The sequence below is a fragment of the Camelus dromedarius genome, chromosome 13 (assembly GCF_036321535.1).
Source record: "Camelus dromedarius isolate mCamDro1 chromosome 13, mCamDro1.pat, whole genome shotgun sequence".
NCBI classification, from domain to species: Eukaryota; Metazoa; Chordata; class Mammalia; order Artiodactyla; family Camelidae; genus Camelus; species Camelus dromedarius.
Window position 1 is genome coordinate 66,484,115 of NC_087448.1, and position 20,089 is coordinate 66,504,203.

Below are 20,089 nucleotides of genomic sequence, written 5' to 3' on the forward strand. Positions count from 1 at the left end.
AATATTAATGTTCCAGCTAACTGAATATAAAAGCAAAAGTTTACAAAACTGGTATCCTGTATCAACATTACCTTTAAACAATAAATCCTAACATCTCCACCTTCTGGTTGTACTTTTGAACACAACAGGTCCATTTCATTCAACAGTAATACTCAAGAAGACTATGCGGTTGTCCATAGTTAAGAACTGATAAAGTATTAACAATTAAAAAAAAAAATCAAGACTGTCTCTCGTGACTACAGCAAAGTCATGAGCAAAAAAGAACAAAATAAATGCCCAGAGGATCTAAGAAATCAAAATACTGAACATTAAGTTTGGACAAATATATCTGCAAACCATCTTATTCAGCTTTGCACTATATTCAGCACAGTGATTACTGTTTTACATCTATTTACACACACAGATGCAAGTGTGTCAACACTCTTTTAACTACACAATTTACCTTTGCAAGGTCTTCCTCTATGACATCATTTCTCATTTGAGCAGCATCCAATTGAGTATAAAATCGAGCACCAATCATGGGCATGATGTCATTGACACTCCGCATCCTGTTCTGGTCAGTTAACAAGTATCTAACCAAAATAAAGAAGGATCACTTGAATGCCAAACATGCAATTTAAAAAACATAACCCACAAGCACACGGGTCCTGCTGCCACCATCATGTTAGTGTGCACAATTTTGAAAAAATTTTTCATGCAAGTTCATTTTTAAAGCTTAAAAATTACATTTCTTTTCTCTGGAAGACTTTAAAAGACAATGGAGAAAACTGTAAAAATGTCTCTTTCTCTAACTTTTTTGCTATTATGACAATGGGAAAGGAAAGGTGGGTAGGGTTACACTTACCATATTTCTATTCTCAAACCCTCCTTTACAATAGTAGGAGATGAAAAGATTGTTACAAGCTTTTTTGGAGAGGGGATGGGTGGCTGTAGGTAGGGAAATTTTTCCATTGCTCTTTGAAAATAATTTTTGTAACTAAAACTAGGTCTCCCACCTTGGAAGTCAAACAGGGTTCAGCTTTTTAGGAAGCCGTCTCCTGCTCTGCGACTTCTTTTACCAGCAGCTGTCACAGTACATATATTTATGAGAAATCTTCATGCACTAACACATATCAGAAAAGACCAAGTCAATTTCTTCTATCATAATTAAAGCAGAAAGATATTACGTATGTCAAAGGGTTACCTGTCCAAACACGATGATCATCACCTTTTTACTGCTTATTCTGATAGGGAAGCCATGTCCTAACCATTCACATTAGAGCAGGCTCCCACTCTTTCACTCTCTGTGAAATCTTTCTCTTATTTTATTCATAGGACTTGTCACTATCTGCAAACACCTTACTTGCTTATATGTTTAGCAGATCCTCCTCACTGGGCTGGAAGCTTCAGAGCATGGGGAATTTTGTTCACCGTATTCAAAGTACTGTCAGCATCTGGCATACAATAGCCATTCTTTTGTTGAATAAATGAATGTTATAAATCCATGTGGATAATCTATGTCTTAACCATTCATCTATAATTACTGACGTATTTTACATCTAACTACTCATACTTAAAAGTCATTTTAAGCTACGTTATTTTGGCAAGGTACTTTACATCTCCAAGCCTCAGTTTTGTCATCCTTGAAATGGAGCTAAGAATGGTACCTAATATATATAGTTATTGGGAGAATTAGGTGAATTAATTCGCATCAATCATTTCAAAAGTGCCTGACACATAGTTTATTGTTCTATAAATTTTAGTTATTCGTTAGTATGAAAGTATGACTTTTTTTATTCTTTTATTAAAGAAAATTTCAAACATTTATAAAAGTACAGAGACTGTATGATGAATCCCCATGTACCCATCACCCAGTTTCAGTAATTATTAATGTACAGCCAATTTGTTACATTTACATCCTTTACTCTCACTTTTTTAAAGAAGGAAAATTGTAACTTGGTATTATCTACGACGTCCTAGGCATCGCAAGGCACGCTAGGAATCACTGTCGTGGTAATACACGAAGCAAATATTTTCATTTAAAAGAGCAATCATCTCATTTGATTGTTAAAAGGAACCAGGTAACCACTGGCTTCCAGGGCTCTGTCACAAGCAAGACACTTATGCCAGTGCAACAAAGCACAGGTGGGCAGCCCCATCCTCCATCCCTCAATTCCATACCACAGGGCTAGTCCAAAAAGAAACTGGATCATCCAGGGTTACACAGAAAGATCAGAAGAAACAGCTGGAAGCTAAAAGAGACTGAAAAGGATCAATAAGCTCTAATTGCTTCTAGAACATAGTAGAAAAAAATTTCACAAGAGACTTCCTTGCATGTGTTCCCTTGAGTAACTTATGTTAAGAGTTACGGTTGTCCATCCTCTGGAACTCCCCAGTGTTAGATGTACCTTAGACAGGGAGAAGTCCTTCTGTGGGGACAGTAGTCCGCACTAGGCTTCTCTTAAGCCAAAACCATGCAAACCCATACTCAAGAATCCCCCGGAGTACGAAGCTACTGGAGGAGAAATGCGGGGCCCCTCACACACATGCTTTCTGGAGCTGGGCTGTACCTGAGGTTGTTTATGCCAGGCTGCTTTCACAAAGATACTTGATCCCTCTCCAGAGCAGCACTGTCTCATGGAACTTTCTGAGATGATGCAAATGTTCCATGTCCACACTGTCCAATTATTCGACAGAAGCTACACGCGGCTTCTGAGCTCTTAAAATATGGCTGGTGTGACTGAGGAACTGACTTTCACATTTTATTTAATTCATTTAAACTTAAAAGGTCACATGTAGCTAGAAGATACCAATGCAGCTTTATAGGGTCCATCCTTTGGCCAAATGTTTAAAATATCAGTAACTAATTTAAACACACTGGTTTATGAATGTATTCCAAGAAAGATACACTTAGCAATAAAAATAAAGAAATTAAAAGCTGTTTAATTATATTTCCCCTGATTTTAAACAGTGGAAACTAAAATACACAGAATCACTATTAAAAGGTCCTCATGAAAAAGCTCTATCTTATCTCATATGATCATTATATTAAAACTTACAAAATGAGATTCTTCAGGTCAGAGGAGTAGTTGATTGTCACCAGTTCCATGGCTTTCTGTAAATTCTCTCGCTGAATTCCTGCCAAAGAGTTGCAAGCCAAAGCCAACACAACTTTTCCTAATGATATCAGATCTGCTTGCTGACATGAAAGAATAAATATAACTTTTAATTTTTTTTTTGTAGGTACAAATTTAATACACTGACACTACTGCCTGCATGGAAAAAGCATTTGTACAAAGAGGCTGAAAAACCCAGCACAGGGCTGTCAAACACTGGTGCTCATCGGAATCACCCGGGAGCTCATTAAAAAGGCCACTTGTGAGCCACTCCACCCTCGGTTCTCATTCAGTAGGTCCAGGAACAGGCCCAACATTTTTAAAGCACCCAGGTAATTCTGATTAAGGTGATATTTTAAGAAACATTACTCCAAGCAATTCACATGCCAACTACAGAGCTGCTGCTTAAAAATTTTTCTGATTTTTGTATCTAAATAGAACAGATATTCTTACTATCACAAGAAATTTAAGGCTGGTTACCATACAGTTGCTTTGCAGTGATCATTACAATTCACGACAGGCACTTTTCTCATTTCCCATGAAGCACAAAATATAGTGGGATTTTGAAGAATTACTTGAAGAGAAGTTACTCCCTTACTTCAAACACAGCATCAGCATTACCTGACTTCAGAACACATCCTCCAGGACATCGGAAACGCTGCAAACCATCTGCCCTCGTTTCCAAATAGACAACTTTTACTGTAAAAAAGCACTGAGCTCTGTAACCACCTGGTCTCCTACCCATTAAAAAAAAATAATAATAAAAAAAGATTTGCCACTCTCAGGCTTTCCTTCTAAAAGGATTTTCAAAAGACAGCTGGCTCAACTGAGGTAAGCTCTCAATCACCCACTATAACTCCAGGAAACAGAATGGTCACCCCAAGTGGCCCTGCCTCGCAGGTAACTATTAATGATCATATTCCTAGAGAGTGGAGGAGCTCAGAGTTCAGTGAAATCATCTGAAGTAATTTCTAGAGAAAATTTACACGAATCTTCAAAACCTGGATCTCATCGGAATTACTGGATACGTGTTTATTTATGGAACAGCGCTTTACTACAGGAGTGCTCAAACCTAGCTATACATTAAAATCACTGGAGGAGCTCAAACAACAAACCGAGTCACCCAGAGGCTGTCCCTTCATCCCAGTTCTGGCGTTATTAGTCTAGGGTAAGAGCCACATGGTGGTATTTTTCAAAGCTTTGTAAGAGACAGATACGCAGCCAGGGCTGAGAACCACTGGTTTTGTGGATGTACATAAATGGTGTACGTGAGAAATCAAGTGAGTATTCCAAGGCAATCGCTAATGAAACTTTAGGACGATAAAGCTATCCTTAGCAACATTCTACAGAAATAATAAAGAATAAATGGAAGTAAAATAAATCCCATACTAAAATAACACATAAAAATTCACATTTAAAAATTTATCCCAAACTAGCATCTGTAAATCAGACACTTTGAACCTGATTAGACAAACAATTTGACTCTATCAGGACAAGAGATCCTAAGGATTCATGTCAGAAAAACTAAAACCTCATCCGTGGGAGAGTCAGGAGCCCAGACCGGCAGGAGGGAGGGGCCCTAACCCTGCTGCCACGGTCTCTGCTCTCTGGAGGGCACTGCTGGGAGTGAACTCAAGGAGGATCTTTCTCAACCCTTCTCAAGAATGAACATTTTTTAAAGTAAAACATTCAAAGTCATGTTAATGAAATCACAAAAATGCTGATCAAGAGAAATCAGTGCACGTAAATGCTAATTATAAATTTCTACAAGCGTTTCAATCCAAAGCCATCAGTAAAGCAAACTCAAGGTTCTTGGTATTTATTAGGTATTTTAGTAGCATGTACCAACACACAGCCTCCCAACCCTTAAACAGTAGAACTTTCAGTTTAGCTCCACCCTGAATCTACCTAGAACATTTCATCATTCCCTATTATAAGACAGGAAAACGAAAAGTGAAGACAACTGACAGGCTGTATGGGTTCTCATTCTGAGCACATCCCACCACCTTCCTAAAGCTGGCTCAAGGTGGGAATGCCAACTAGTAGGAATAAAGTACACATGACACGAAACCCAGATTAAATTAGAACTGATTTTTAAATGAAAGATGTTATTAATGAAGCCCTGCTTAATTAAGAGAGTTTAACAGCAGAGAAAGTCCATAGCTCTCCTTTCCTATTTCCCAGCTAAACAATTTTCCATTTGTTACTTTGCTTCTTACCTCCACCCGGCTTTCCCCTCATTTGCTGAATTCTGGAGGCTTTCCCCCCAACTCATTTTCAGTTTCTTCCTGATTCTTGATTTCTTGGTTATTCTCTGATTCTATCTATGGCTCTACTTATGTACATTTTACTGAAAGTCAGTCTCTATTCACGTGTCTGAAACTGACTATGAAAAATAGACTACAAGAAACAATGCACTCCTTTCTCATGCACCCTCTTCTCTGTAAAAATCACAAACCCCTGTTTGGGACTGTCTCCTGTACCTTACTATAAGCTATATGAAAAATCTTCTACATATATGCACCCATCCAAAAAAAAGGAAAGAACGAAAACCTGATATATCCTCTACCACTGAAAAATAAAGGGAAGGTGACAAGTGGCTGAAAGCAGCCTGAGTTATGAATGAAGGCAGTTCCTAACTTACCAGTCAGTTGCCCCAAATGCTTACTTTAAAGCTGTTTGTTTGGAACTCTGGAATTATTTTTTCTTAAGAAGAGCTGTTTTTCATGGTAACTATACAACCCATAACATGATGCAAATTATGTACATTTGCAAAGAAAAAATGGAAAACAATACTGCTTTGATACAGAAAAATAAAATCAAACTATTCTTACCTTACACTAGTAATTTTTAAAAAAGGAATTCTATTCAGAATAGAGAAGAATGAAGAGGTACTGTGAGGCTACATTTGTAAACCAAACCAAACCAAACCAAACCAAACCTAATATAGACATGCGGTTTCCAAACACTTGCAACAGAGGTTGATGGCACTGGTTCTAAACAATGCCTAAATTCTCTTCAAAAGTTTAATACTATTTTCCTGGATATAGAAAGATCACTAGTATTTTAACAGTCAACAGTCACTTTCAGGAGCACAAAGATTATAAGAAAAAATTTCAGAGCCAATTACTTAGGCACTAAGTGTAAGACAGAAGTTAAGCAGAAAAGTACCTAAGAAACAATCATCCTAGATAAGAAAGAAGGCGCAAACTCCCTTAGGCAGAAGACAGTGGTGGGTCGGGGTTTGGTGGGGGTTGAGTCTTCCACGCAGTGCCCACTAGATGGCGCTACCAACCAGGACAGCTTGGCTGCTGTCATGGTTAGCGGGGAACCAGCAGAGGGGAAGGACCAGGCTGTGAAAGGGCTGCATGCAACTGAGTGTGATGAGCGCCTCCAAGTCTGGGGACTGCACCATCCGTGGTCCAGTAGAAAAAGGAAGAGGTTTATGCATGAATTAACTGGAATACTAAACATTACTTAAACTCTACTGCTCATTCTGGCCTTTCTTTTTTGTTCTGAAATTTTGTCTTATATAGTGAAATAAATCTTTCAAAGATTTAAACAGAAGAAAATGAAAAGAGAAGGGTAGTGGAAGGTAAGATGGTCTTCTCCTTGTTTCTCCACATAAATAAGAGATTCTGCCTTATATCAAACCTCTGTAAGTTAATAAATATTCAGAAACACCAGAAATTTCTTACATGAAAAAAACTAACATTATCTTAAAATGACAGCTGCTTTGCATATCCTCCAAACAAACATAAAGCACTGTGGGACAAGCTGAATGATGTATTTACTTTAAACAGCTATCTTACTTCCATAGGGCAATCAAGGCAAAAGTAACTACACTTAATGCTCCTTGCAGAGATAAGTTCTTATTCTCCCACACCTTGTGTTAATCAAGAAAGAAGAACCAATAACTAAGAACATAATGGGACCTAAGTCCACAATGTTATGAAGTCATTCTGCAACCAACTTCTAACAATGTACAAGACATGAGTGACAGGCTTTGATTAAGCAAAAGAAAAAAATTATTTAGAAAATGGCAACACAACAATATTCCTTTGAAAATAAAATTTTTGGATTGGTAGTGGGACAACTGTTCTAAAAGTAAAAACTAGGTGTGATTTTAACACATTAAAAAGTGGGAAAAAGTACAATGTCATTTAATATGTTTCATTTAGCTAAGTAATCTGTTTTAATCTATGCTGAGGACAAATCTCCTAGTCATATAAATGCATTTTCATTTGAACAGCTACTGTCTCTAACACTGTCATTAATTCTGTGTATCCCAACGTATAAGGGCTCTACACTAAACACATCACAGTGATTAAGAATACAGGTTCAAACTTTGCAGAGAGATCACCCCAGAATAAATTGAAATCTAGACTTAAAACCCTGAAACACCTTAAAATAAAGTTTACCTTAAAAAAATCAAGCCTTCAGTTATTAAGAAAGTATCCATGTTAATTCTTACTCACCTGGTATTGAGCCATTAACGCCAATGGATTATTATTCTGACTGTTATCAAACGTTAAAACATCAAAAACTCCAACACAATTTACTCGCAACCTTTAAAGACCAGAAAATTAAAATAATTAAAATGAGATTTTAAAAAATTATATACTCGTGGAACTTTAACATTTCCTATAACAGCAAGGATCTCAGAACACTATCTGGTCTTACTTCCTGTCCATCCCCACTTTAGAGATAGGGAAATTAAGGCTCACAGGTATCGAGACAACAAGGTTATGAAAGTCAGGAACACATGAAGCCAGGACTATAACTCACATCTTTGGACTACCAGGCCAGTGGTCTTTTCACCACACCAAGCTGCTGCTTTATTAGTTATTCAAGAAAAGAGACTTAGTTTCATAACCACTTGCTGAAAAGGTCCTAGGCCCTATTCAAAGCATTTTATATGTATTAACTCACTCAATCCTCTCAATAATCTTATGCGGCAGGTATCTTATAAATATGGAAAATGGAGATAACAATAGTGCCTGTCTCACAGATTACTGACCACCAAGCCGTTCAGTAACCTGCTGTTAGTTAACGAACAGAGCCAGGATATGAACCCAAATAACCTGCTACTGGATCTTGAGCTTTTTATGCCAGGTTGTCCAAGACAATTCTCAAAATTTCAGCAACTCAAATAAAAATCCTGCTAATGTCAAGGTCTGTTTTACTTAACTCTGCATCAGTGGTTCTCAAAGCATGGGACCCAATCCAGCAACAGCACCTCCCAGGAACATGTCACAAACGCACACTCTCAGGCCCGCCCCAGACCTCCTGACTGAGAACTCTGGGGATGGAGCCCAGCAGCCTGTGCTCACTGAGCCCGCTGGTGACTCAGATTCACGCCGAAACCGGAGAAGCACAGCTGCATATAGAAAAGCTGTACTGGTATTACTCAGACATCTGCCCAACCCTAACCATATATACCTCCCAAACCCTTATAAGATCTTGGTTATCAATCAGCATTTTATTAAGAAGTCAACATTTTAAAGAAACTTACAAATGAAACCAAAGTCACAGCAGTTCTTCTGGATGGAATATATGAAAAGGTAGAATTAAAACAAATCATCATGCTATGTTTACTGAGCTCTCATAGGTCAGATGCTCAATAAAGAAGCCAACACTCAAAATGCTAGTACCTCGTTTTGCCAGTTATCAGAATCTTTGTTGGGTCCATAACTCGACATGCCAAACCTGCTGTATGAATGGTACGCAGCGCAGAACTCAGCTGGACGATATACGCCCAAATGAGAGATTCTGGCAGCAACCCAGCATGCTGTCTGGGCAGAGGCCCATCATGTTGACCTGTAACACAAACAAATTTTAAAATGGCATCTTTACTTAAGTAATCAGCTAAAAGACTAAAACAAACCAAAATTAACAAAGAAAATTCATGTTCATTCACTGCACAACTTGTTAATTTATGTGTATATATATAATTTAAGTTTAGGTTTTTAGTAAGAACTTAAAAAGTTTCTTATCGTTCTTAATTCTCAGCCTCCTCTACTACACCACGTCAGTTAGACAGGATGGCATCCAATTCACAAAAACATGAATGTAAAACACCGAATATGTCACTTATGTGTAATGATGAAACACAAAAGTAATCTGGTCTACCATGGAAAGTGATCCTTTTGATTCTCTCAACTCTTGGAAGTGCTTCTTAATACTACTTTCTGGGTCACTGTTAATCAGTAGAAAAGGAGCCATAAAAATTTAATCTAGATTCTGTCAGTTATTTCAGGGAATATGACCTGATAATCCAAGTGCTCGTATGGTTGTAAACAAACTTTTTCTGAATCAGTTATAAAAGAAACACAGTTATATGGTTAACTGTGGAGACAATAAACAACAAATAAGTACTTACGGCTTGTGACAAAATTTCTAGGGAAAAGCAAATACAAAATTCAAAAACTGCTATCCCTCAATTTAGACAGAATGAAAAAATATAACCTGGAAGACAGTGTTAGATGACTCAAAAAGTGGCTCTAGTGATAAAAGCCAAGACAAAGATGACCATGAAGAGTTTTAACAGAAGTATTTAATAAATGTGGTAATAGGAAAAGAAGTATTTATAGCAAACACAGTGCACAGTGTGCCAGATTCTGTCACTGTAAACTTCTCTCCACAATCCCTGCACGGCATGGCATTATTATTCCCATTTCATAATTACTACATCTTACAAAATGAGATTTTTCAGTTTGTGCTAAGTTAACAAATTAAATAATATAAGAAAGCATTAGACTTCCACTTAAGTCTCTACAAGATTAAACGAACACTGGCCCTTTTTTCCTTCTTTGTTAAATATTCACACTGGGAAAACAGAAGGTTGCCTTGTAATACAAGTGGCTGTGATTAAAGTACATATGGTACATTCAGGGAAGTTACTAACTTTCAACAACACTTTCAAATATCCGAAAGAGAACTTATTCCTGCAACAATGTAAACATACTATATCAAATAACCAGTCAACACTTACAACAGAATAATTAAGATTAAAAAAAAACACTGGAAAGGAGTGTTATAAATCAGTGGTTCTCAACAGGGGTCAATTCTGACCCCTGGGGACACTTAGCAGTGTCTAGAGATATTTTTGGTGTCACAACTGGAGGAGATGGTTGTAACTGGTGTGCAATGGGTGGAAGCCAGGGACGCTACTGCACACCCAGCAACGCACAGGACGGCCCCACAAAAATAAGGATCCAGCCTCAAACATCAACAGTGCTGAGGTTAAGAAACCCAGCTATAAATTAAAGCCAACAGTCATTTCACAGATGTTATTACTAAAATAAACTTGAACAACTCCAGCTATATTCATCTATAGGAAAAGTTATACCACATCCCCTTCAACAAAATTATGTATGTGCTCCAGATGACACGGCAAAAAGGGAAAACATGCCCACACTATGCAACCAGAGTTTTAATGTGAAACAGCCATGTAACCACAGCTTTCTTCTTCCAACTGTCAGAAAGCAGTTACGAGTAAACAGAAGTAACATATTTTTATCCATAACGCCGGTCCTTAAAGGAGTCACGAGCCAAAAGAGATTGGAACATGGACTCAAGTCTTCTCCCTCCTCACTTTCTCTCAGGATACAGTCAGAAAAATCTTAAACAAATTAAAAACCATAGCAAAGAAGGTAATGTTTCTTTTCTTTCCCCAAACAGGAAAATGACATATACATTTTCCTTCTGCAAATAAATAAATTAATAGATATCTCTAAAAGGATTTTTACTCTGAAATGATTTTATACTTTAATAAACATTTGTTAGAATGTAATTAAAATATTTTGGTTCTGTGTAATATTTGAACTATAAAACAATTCTTCAAGTAAATATTAGAAAGGGCCCCCCCCCCAAAAAAGTATTCTCCATTCAAGTAAAAGTTACCTGAAAATTTGTTTTGAAGACTAATTCCTTAAGTAACATGGAATCCTACCTTTAAGCAAAAGCATTTGTTTAGGGAAATAATTTCATAAATGACACACAGTCACACTGGACAATCTGAGAAGAAATCCACAAGATTTAAACGTGGCTGTGGTTTCAGTGATGAAGTTACAGGGATTATTTTTCAATTTACTGAATTTTCCAAACCACCTTTATTCAGAAAGCATTGTAGGTTTGAAAAATAAAAAATTTTAAGAGGAAAAAACTTTCATCATAGTTTCAGTCACTTAAGTTTCAAATATTTACATGATTCTTTCACAACCCACCTTCATCTCAGTCTGTACACATAATACGTTATTTCCTAACTTGTTACGTCTTGTCTCCATTTCTTTAATGTATTTCTTTTTTAAATGCCATAAGGTCTTTAAGCTGCATGATTACAGGGCTAAATTCACATGTATTTTAAAATACAAAACTACTCTTCCACAGAGCAAAGACACGTGTCAGACACAGCTTGCTGGCATCTTTTCTTACCCCACTTTCTCTTTGTGAAATAGGCATCGGCATTAGGGTCATTGAAGTGTCTGCTCATCATTGTTTCTCCTCCGGCGTGGAAATCATACGCAAACACAAGGGCTTAAAATAAAACACAAACACTCATTACTGCAAGCTGGCTTCAAATCCTGAAGCCCTCCAGCAGAACAATTACAAACTACTTACAAGGCTCTGCAAACGCTTTAGTGGTGAATACTTCACGCAAGGTTACAATATTTGAATGCTGAATTTTTTTCCACATATCGACCAATACCATGCACTTTGTGTTAACAAGACGAAAACCTGAAAAAGAAAATTTTTCTGCTGAGCTGTAAATGACACCTTCCCCTTACTTCATCAGAAATGTGAAGAAAAGGCCATGTTATACATCACTTATGAGATACTACTATACAGATGAAATAATACACTTATTTATTATCCTTTAAATTCATGTTAAATAACTAAACCTATTCAGGAATGTCTGAGTAATCTTAGCCTCAATAATACGCTCCTAAGAGAGGATAACTTATCTTCCTCACCATGAATCCTTCGAAGGCAATATGGCAGATCATCTTTGCTGTTTACAGCTTTGTAGCAAGACGTAATGTATCCAAAATTACTTGATTTCTGTATCCGGTTGGGTGGTGGCAGTGGTTCTAGAGGGAAGAGGCTATGGTAGCTGTCAACTTCTGTAGGGACTGCTAGAGTAATTCACAGGAACATGACTTTAACTTGCAGGCATTCACAGTCTCTCAGAGTAATCAAGAGAAATCAAATCTATAAACTATCAGTATCAAACACACTTTATATCCTACAACAATGTCTACATTCATAACAATTCTATAGAACAAACTGGTTTCACTATCAATAAAAATAGGCATTATAAAACAACCAAGGAACAACTAGATTTCATGAACTCAAAAATATTTATCTTTTATAGCACAACTCTTGTTTCTCAGTTATTAGAAACAATTTGCACTATCACTTAGAGATATTAAACATTACTGATTCTGCTGTTAAATAAAAATCAAGACAGATCTCTTCTTTAAACATTTTATTTTGTACAAAACGTAGACAATGGTGTTAAAGCACATGAATTCTGCTTTTTAAACAAAAAATTCAAAACAAGTAACAATAAATTAGAGTATATATGCAATACGCCCGTGTCTATGTGCATGTGCAAATACGGCAATCTGTATCAAACTCTCAAACTATTCGGTGAAATAGTTTTAATCCCTAGCAAAACAGTAAAAAATTAAAAAGAAAAATCAAAACAACTTTGCCTACCACATTCCCCAAAGAAAACACACAGTAAACAAAACCTCAGACCTTTAACTGTCATCTAAGTATACGGTTCTCTCTAACCTCCGCTGTCCTTCTCTCTTCCTCCCCTTTTTACATAGTTTTATTACACCTACATGTACTCCTCAAAAGATTGTGTATGTATATATACATATATATAAATGTAAATACATATATAAATTTTAACTTTATAAAAAGGTATACTAAATGTAATCTCTCTCCTTTTTTAAATTTCTTTAGCAGGAGGGTGTAATTAATTAGGTTCATTTATTTATTTGTTTGTTTTTTATGAAGGTACTGGGGGCTGAACCCAGGACCTTGTGCATGGTAAGCACGCACTCTACCACTGAGCTATACCCTTCCCTGTTATATACAGCTTCTTGCAACTCATTTTTTTTTACTTAACATTACATTACTAAGATTCTTCTGTATTGTTGCTTTCTTTCTGAAATGTCCTTTCTTCATTTAAACTACTGTTTAACATGCCACTGTCTGACAGTATCAGCTAATCCATCGGCTGTCCTTCAAGATGGGCGTCTGAAATGATCGCTGTATCTGCGACGGTGAGCAGTGATGTTATGAATACTTCATACATTCTCTGGTTAAAAATGTACAGCTTCCCTACATCTAGAAGCGGAGCTGGCTAAATCACTGGGTAACAGATATTCAACTTCAGGAACTGTCCAAACTGATTACAGGCTCACCCATCTATCCTATCAGCAGCAACAAGCTGGAGAACCCGCAGGTCCATATCCTAACGCTGACCATGGTCAGACTGTCAAATGATCTCGTCTTCCCCTAATCATCAGTAATTTTCAACATTTCTGCACATATTTTTGGTTGTGTGAATTTCCTCTTTCTTGAAACACCTATTCCTATCTTTTGGCCATTTTTCTGTTGAGTTTTTTACGCTCTTACTGGTTTGTGGTTTTTATTTTCTTTGTCAATTGTGTAAATATCTTCTCTGAAGTTTTTCCTTTACTACAAATATCTCTGGACTGTTTTTAATTCAATAAAATTCATCAGTATTTTCTTTAAGCGTCAACAATCTGTATTTGTCTCCTATATAGGAAATCTTTCCCTATGAAATGTTAAATCTATTCATTTATGTTTTATAGTAGGAGTTTTAAAGTTTTGTTTTAGACATTTATGTTCTTAAATCTATTTGGAGCTGATTTTTGCATGTGGTCTGAGATAATGATATCATCTTTTACCTTAAAGAAAACCAGTTTCCCCAAGCCTTCCTTTCCCCACCGATGCGCCCCCTCCATTACAAAGTGTGCCAGGGCTCTCCCGAGTCTGTTCCATTAATCAGCGTGTGTAACTCAGCACCATTACCACACTGTTTTAGTTACTGCAGATGCAAACCAAGCCTCTCCTCTCCCAGTACACCCAGATTCCTAATCAGAACCTTCAAAGTGCTTTCAGCAGTCGTGGACCTTTACTCTTTGAGAAATTTTATCATATACTATAAAAAGCTCTGCTATGCTGTATATAATAAAAAACAAATAAAGACCAAATCTTGATTAGAAGCATGGAACTTTCAGCTCCACCCCCAGCCTTCCAGGGAGAGGGGAAAGGCCAGCAACTGAGTTAATTACCAATGGCCAGAGATTTAATCAGCCATGCCCAGACAACCAGACTTCCACAAAAACTCCTGAAGAGTGGGATTCGGAGAGCTGACAGGTTGGTGAGCACAGTGAGGTGCTGGGAGGGTGGCGCAGCTAGTGAGGGCATGGAAGCTCCCCACCCCACCCTCCCACCTACCCCTTGCCCTATACAGCTATTCCATTTTACCTGGCATATCTGCTTGATCAATTTGAGCCATTGTTATTAAATGTCTGTTAATCAGCTCCTAAGAAAAGAAAATAAGTATATTTACATCTAAACACAGCTTCTGAAATCTGGATTTTCTATTATTACTAAATAGCATAAGTATCAATATTCTTGGCATGTGAGTTTTTAATGTTGATATCATGAAATAACATTCCTAATAAGGGTAAAGTGTTCAAATTCCAGTCCTAGATAGACAGCCCTGCCCATAATTCAGGACGGGTGCAAGCAGCAGTCTGTAACCCAAAACATACAACTAATTCTGTGGCTAAGCTCTTTAATAATCCACTCTATAAACATTATACTGGTGCAACCTACTTCTGTGAAATAAAAATATTTCTGAGATCTAAGTGTAAAAATAAAATTCTACACATCAAATAATATATAACTGTTTACAAAAAATTATTTTACGAAACCTACTTTATAGAAAATATTGAGCTCTCTTAAAATGAAGTTTATTTCTAAGCCAAACTACTTATTAGCTACTCCTTAGCTAACTACTAGAGATATTAGCAAAAAGTTGTCTAGCAGTTAGAAATGATTTAAATTATTGATTTATATATTTCACAGAGACCTTCCAATGCACTGCTCATGAGATGCAGAAAGGCAGCCCATTTAAATCGCTATTCCATGCTTTCTATCCTAACACAATTACTTGCAATCTTCTTGAAAAACAGGTTTCTTTAAATAAATATATCAGTTAGAACTCATGAATTCTAAGTTTTATCTGCTTTAGTACAGCATGTTTGATTAAATCAGATTTGAGAAGCGCTCTGTCCTTTCTCCAGTTCTTTGCTAAAACACAACAGACATGAAGTCTTCCCACAACGAATTCTGACAGCCTACCTGGCGGAGTTCGTCAGCCATGAAGAAGGAAGGTGCGTTCGCTTTTGGTTGCATGTAAGCAACATGAGGTGCAGTTGGAGGGTAAATATGATAGTTTGGAAACACCTAAAAGGTAGGGAGGGGGAAAGTGTAATGATCAATTTTTCTCAATTGATAGGCTTTATCTTTATTTTGATAATTTTTAAAACTCTGATGAGAAAAGAAACATTTGTTCAGACACAGTAAAATTATAGTTTCAATGAGAGGCAAAACTAAGTCTTTGAAAGAAATCTTACACAAACAGTTGGTAAGAATTTTTTAAAACAACTGGAAGAGAGGAAGAAAGTAGGTACTAAAAGTGCTTGGGAAGAGTCAGATAATGAAGCAACACTGCCTGGCCGCCCAAAGAACTGCCCTCTTAAAGGGTTTTTTGCAGCCAAACTAAACAAAGTGTTATCTAGATACTTGTTTAATACCTCAAACTACAACAGCAGAGGACCAACATACTCTGGGTCAGCAGCTGAAATGAACAGAAGGGGGCAACAATATATTTACCTTCCAATCAAACTACAACTAAGTGACCAAATTCTGCTTCCAGCTTCTTGTCTTTCATTTGTCCAGCAGGACTCTTCCCACCGCCCTGCTTTCTGCCCTTTTCCTCTGCCTCTCTTTGCCTTCACTGTATCTGCACAGTGGTTTGTAAGGTTTCCTTTAACCTATATCTGCAATGACAGTACTACCACTTTTTCTTGCCTTGGTTTCCTTACATCAGAATGTAGCAGAGTTTGGCCTGACTACCTCAGCTTTCCCAGGAGCGTATTTTTATTTAAGAATGGTTTGAAGAGTAAAAACATTATAAATATGTGCCATATATAATCTCTACAGAACAGCTGAGGCAGTTTTGTGACAAAAGAACCTCTTTATACATTACACCTTTTTTCTACAAATGTGATTAAAAGAAAGCATAATAAAAACGTAAATAATTATGAAATATAATAACCCCCCCCCAAAGTAAAACATTAATGGAATTCTTACTTGAAAGAATCAAGGAAAGTCTCTACTCTACCTCAATTATTTGACCTTCTGTTCGGCAAGCTGTTCTGTGATAATTTTTGAAAGATCTCTGACCAAAAACAAAACAGAACAAAAAACTATTAGCTATTTTATTATTTTTTAAAAAGTATTTTACATGGTTTACAAGTACTTCTATAAATACTTTCTCATCTACTTCTCACCCGGCAGTTAGGCACTATCACTCCCATTTACAACTCGGGAAACAGTCTCGGAGGCACCAAGATTCAAGAGCCACAAAACAATGGCAGAGCTGGGACTCTTACGAAGGAAAAACAAAAAAACCTGTTTTCTGTCCACTCAAATTGCCTTTTAGTAAAAGATTAAATACAATCAAAACGAAATCATGAATTTAACTTGTGGGATCAAAATCTGTTTCCGAAAATCCAAATGCACTTTTCATCTAAGCCTACTGTCCACAATCTTCTCAAATGTCTATGGTTCAGACCAGCTTTCATACTCTGATGGAATTTGGTTTTCTTACTCATGAGATCTTCATCTACTACTTATTTTTCTATAGTTACACAATTTTTCAACATAGACAAAGTTATGAAGCTAAAAAGGTACAATTAAGTTATGGAACACAGCACTTTGCTCTCTGCCCCCTCCCCCTCTCCTCTCCTGGCAGCTCTTTGGTAGCTCTTTCCTCTGGCACCATCAGCGCTCCCTAAACTTCCTCCCTCCTTCTCAGTGACCCACATTGGAGGCCTCTTATGACAGCAGCCACCACTCTGCAGGGTTCTAGCTATGAAATCACTGCCTTGCCTGAGAAAGTGTTTATCATCAGTCCACTTTCAGTAAGTACTGATAAGAAACCATCCACTTTCTCTAATTTCTTACTAGAGGTGCAACTACCTATAGCTAGAAACAAATGTCAGCAAACATCAACTCCAGCTAACAAAAGTACGAGGTAACCCCATAAGCCATGAAGCACGAAACCAGAGCTGGAGTAATCTAATGTCTGACTTGTCCAAAACTATACAGTTATTAAAAATGCAGAAACAGATTACTTTGAAGAGGTAAGAACAGATTAGAATTATCTAAATTAGGAAATTACATTTTCACATCACAGTAAAAAGATACAAGAGGGGATAACCTCCTCATTAACCTCATTTACAAGAAGAAACTGTTCTAGGAGCTCTGTCTTTTCTCCTTTAATGCAGACCTACCATTCCAGTCAAAGGTGCTGGGGTTGTGTCTGTATAAAAGTAAGTCGTCCCCCCGACGGTTTCCTTTTGGATCACCTGCCCAGAAGACGGAGTCTGAGAAACGGGATTACTGACGGACGTAGAGGCACTAGAAGGCACCATGTAATTTGCTGGATTTGGAGTGTGACTTCTTCTTCTGGGAGCAGGAGAAGTATGTGGAGTGATCTTGGGGGAATGAAGAGGAGAAGACCCAGCAGACAGTGACATTCCTGAAGAAGATATAAAACTGCTTCTTAGAAAGGAAAAATTGCTTTTAGAGAAAAAATCTGGCAAATAAATTGCAAACATTCATTTGGAAGAAATATCTTTAGCAAAACTTTTTAAATGTAAAGATAAAAGACAATTTTAGTTTGTTTTAGAGAAAGCTCTGATTAAAGAAAATGCAAAGAATTTTTTTTTCAAATGTAGTCTTTCCAAATAAATTAGGAAAATTGCTGTTAAAAAAAGTCTCCTCCGTATCAAGGTTCACACAGGAAAAACTTCAATAATAAGAATTACTGATAATTTAATAAACTGATTTAGTGGAAAACTGGGCCTATTATAAAATACCTTTTATAAAGGCCTTTCTTTTACAAAAAATAGAATTCCTTTTTTGCTAAGAATCATTTAAAACCATAGCTATAAGAAATACAAATACCACATTTCCCTAAAATATTACAGTATTTAAAAAATCAAACTACTTAATGAGATTTATTAGATTTCTTTTGGCAAAATACAATTAACAGAATGGCTTGAAAAAGCAAAAAAAATTAAGTCCAGTCTTAGCTGAAACAACTGGCAGCTTAAATATTGTATTTTTGACGCCTTTTAGCTTTAAACAGGCATACACTATAGTAGACAACTGAAAATTTCTGCACATGCACGCTTTTTAACATCAGGCCAGCTGACACCAGTCTGTTGTCGTGCAAGGTTCACCTAAACACAACTAGTCAGAAACCGCTGGGTGCAGAGCGCCCTCTCTTCCCGGGTCTACAGTGAAGAAAGGGAAGGACAACTGTCCTCACCTTTCAGGAGACTCCAAGCTAGCTGAGAAAACAAGACCAGGTCACATGTAAAACACATAAAATGACTTACAGAAACACTCAAATATAAAGTAACAGACTGCAAACTACATGCATAGATGTAGATGGAATGCAAATTAAGTAAAACCAGGTAGTCAGTCAAAGGCTCAATGGAGGTGATCAGTTCTGAGCAGAGACTGAAAACAATTTCTAGAGCTACAGTCATACTTCCTGAAAAAAATCAGCTTGTCCAGGGACTGTTTTCTGGCTACCTGGGGAATGACTCAAAACCTTCACCTTTGAATATGCCATCTCATGATTCAAGAAAAAAAGCTACCAAAACGCCTCTTGTCACATAAATCTGATTAACAGGGATATGAATTTCACTTGCTAAAAATTTATAAAACACCAATACTGTTTTTTGAAAAGATGTAGATGAACAAAAACAAGGTGAGAACTAAGATAATACTCATCTTTGCTCTGGATAGCCCTTCTTTTCTAAAGAGCCCTAACATAATCATTTCCTCTGATTTTCTCAGCAACTAAGTGGGCAGGTAGGTGAGGCAGGCCAGGCTACAAGCAATGTGGTACAGACTAGAACTCAGACACAAGGTGTTTGTTGTGCGACCAAGGACGTATGTGTAAAGTCAACACCAAAGCCAAGCCTCAAACCCAAGTCTCCAAACTTCCAATTTCATACTCCTCCTGCTGTACCAGTGTCTGCTGCACTGACATTAAAATAGGCCAAGAATTCTCAAGTATGCCTTAACTATATCTAAGAGAAACTTAAAAAATCTAAAACTCCTACAAAAGATATTTATAAGGAAGCCAAGCTATTATATTAAGATATAAGCCTAACTTTTAAAAAACTGTTCCAGAATTCTATGTTTTTCTAACTCTGTATTATACATTTAATTGTAGGTTAATCCATACCGTAAAAATTGGATTATTTTCAACAATTCTCAAAAGATAAATACTCCCCACTTATCTGATACAAAATGCATTTAGTTTTCCTAAAGCTAGTCTCTGTTTCCAAGATAAAACTAGTCAAGTCACCAAAAATAAGTAAATTTGTTTACTACCTTTAAATTAAACAACAGCAACAAATACAGCTACTGATTCTTAAGCACCTTCCATGTGTCAGGCATTAAAAAGAGCGCTTCACATACACCAGCCTATTTAGTCCTCACAATAACCCTGTGAGGCAGGTGACACAGTCACCTCATAGAGGAAGAAACAAGCTTAAAAACAAAAATTTAAAACAAAATTATTGCAAGGACAAACATAAGTTATTAAACAAAAGAATCAAGATTCAAAC

The 20,089-nt window shown here is 36.9% G+C and overlaps 1 protein-coding gene across 14 annotated transcripts in view; it reads right to left on the reverse strand.

Annotated features, from left to right (window-relative positions):
* Positions 1 to 20,089, reverse strand: part of PAN3 (poly(A) specific ribonuclease subunit PAN3) — a 110,446-nt gene that overhangs the window by 11,404 nt on the left and 78,953 nt on the right. For 4 of the 14 annotated variants that reach the window (XR_010383697.1, XM_064493241.1, XM_031465805.2 and 1 more), the window contains 11 exons: positions 17,732 to 17,979; positions 16,558 to 16,614; positions 15,513 to 15,617; positions 14,631 to 14,688; positions 12,071 to 12,232; positions 11,718 to 11,834; positions 11,532 to 11,633; positions 8,750 to 8,915; positions 7,574 to 7,664; positions 3,039 to 3,178; positions 443 to 572 (listed from right to left, as the gene is read on the reverse strand). Coding sequence is in view for 9 of the 14 variants with exons in the window: in XM_064493241.1 (XP_064349311.1) it covers positions 443 to 572; positions 3,039 to 3,178; positions 7,574 to 7,664; positions 8,750 to 8,915; positions 11,532 to 11,633; positions 11,718 to 11,834; positions 12,071 to 12,232; positions 14,631 to 14,688; positions 15,513 to 15,617; positions 16,558 to 16,614; positions 17,732 to 17,979 (1,376 nt within the window). In the remaining 5 variants the exon portion in view is untranslated. Of the gene's footprint in view, positions 1 to 442; positions 573 to 3,038; positions 3,179 to 7,573; positions 7,665 to 8,610; positions 8,639 to 8,749; positions 8,916 to 11,531; positions 11,634 to 11,717; positions 11,835 to 12,070; positions 12,233 to 14,630; positions 14,689 to 15,512; positions 15,618 to 16,557; positions 16,615 to 17,731; positions 17,980 to 20,089 lie in introns of those variants that run through there. The other 10 variants (XM_064493243.1, XM_031465809.2, XM_031465811.2 and 7 more) reach the window with 7 other exon arrangements.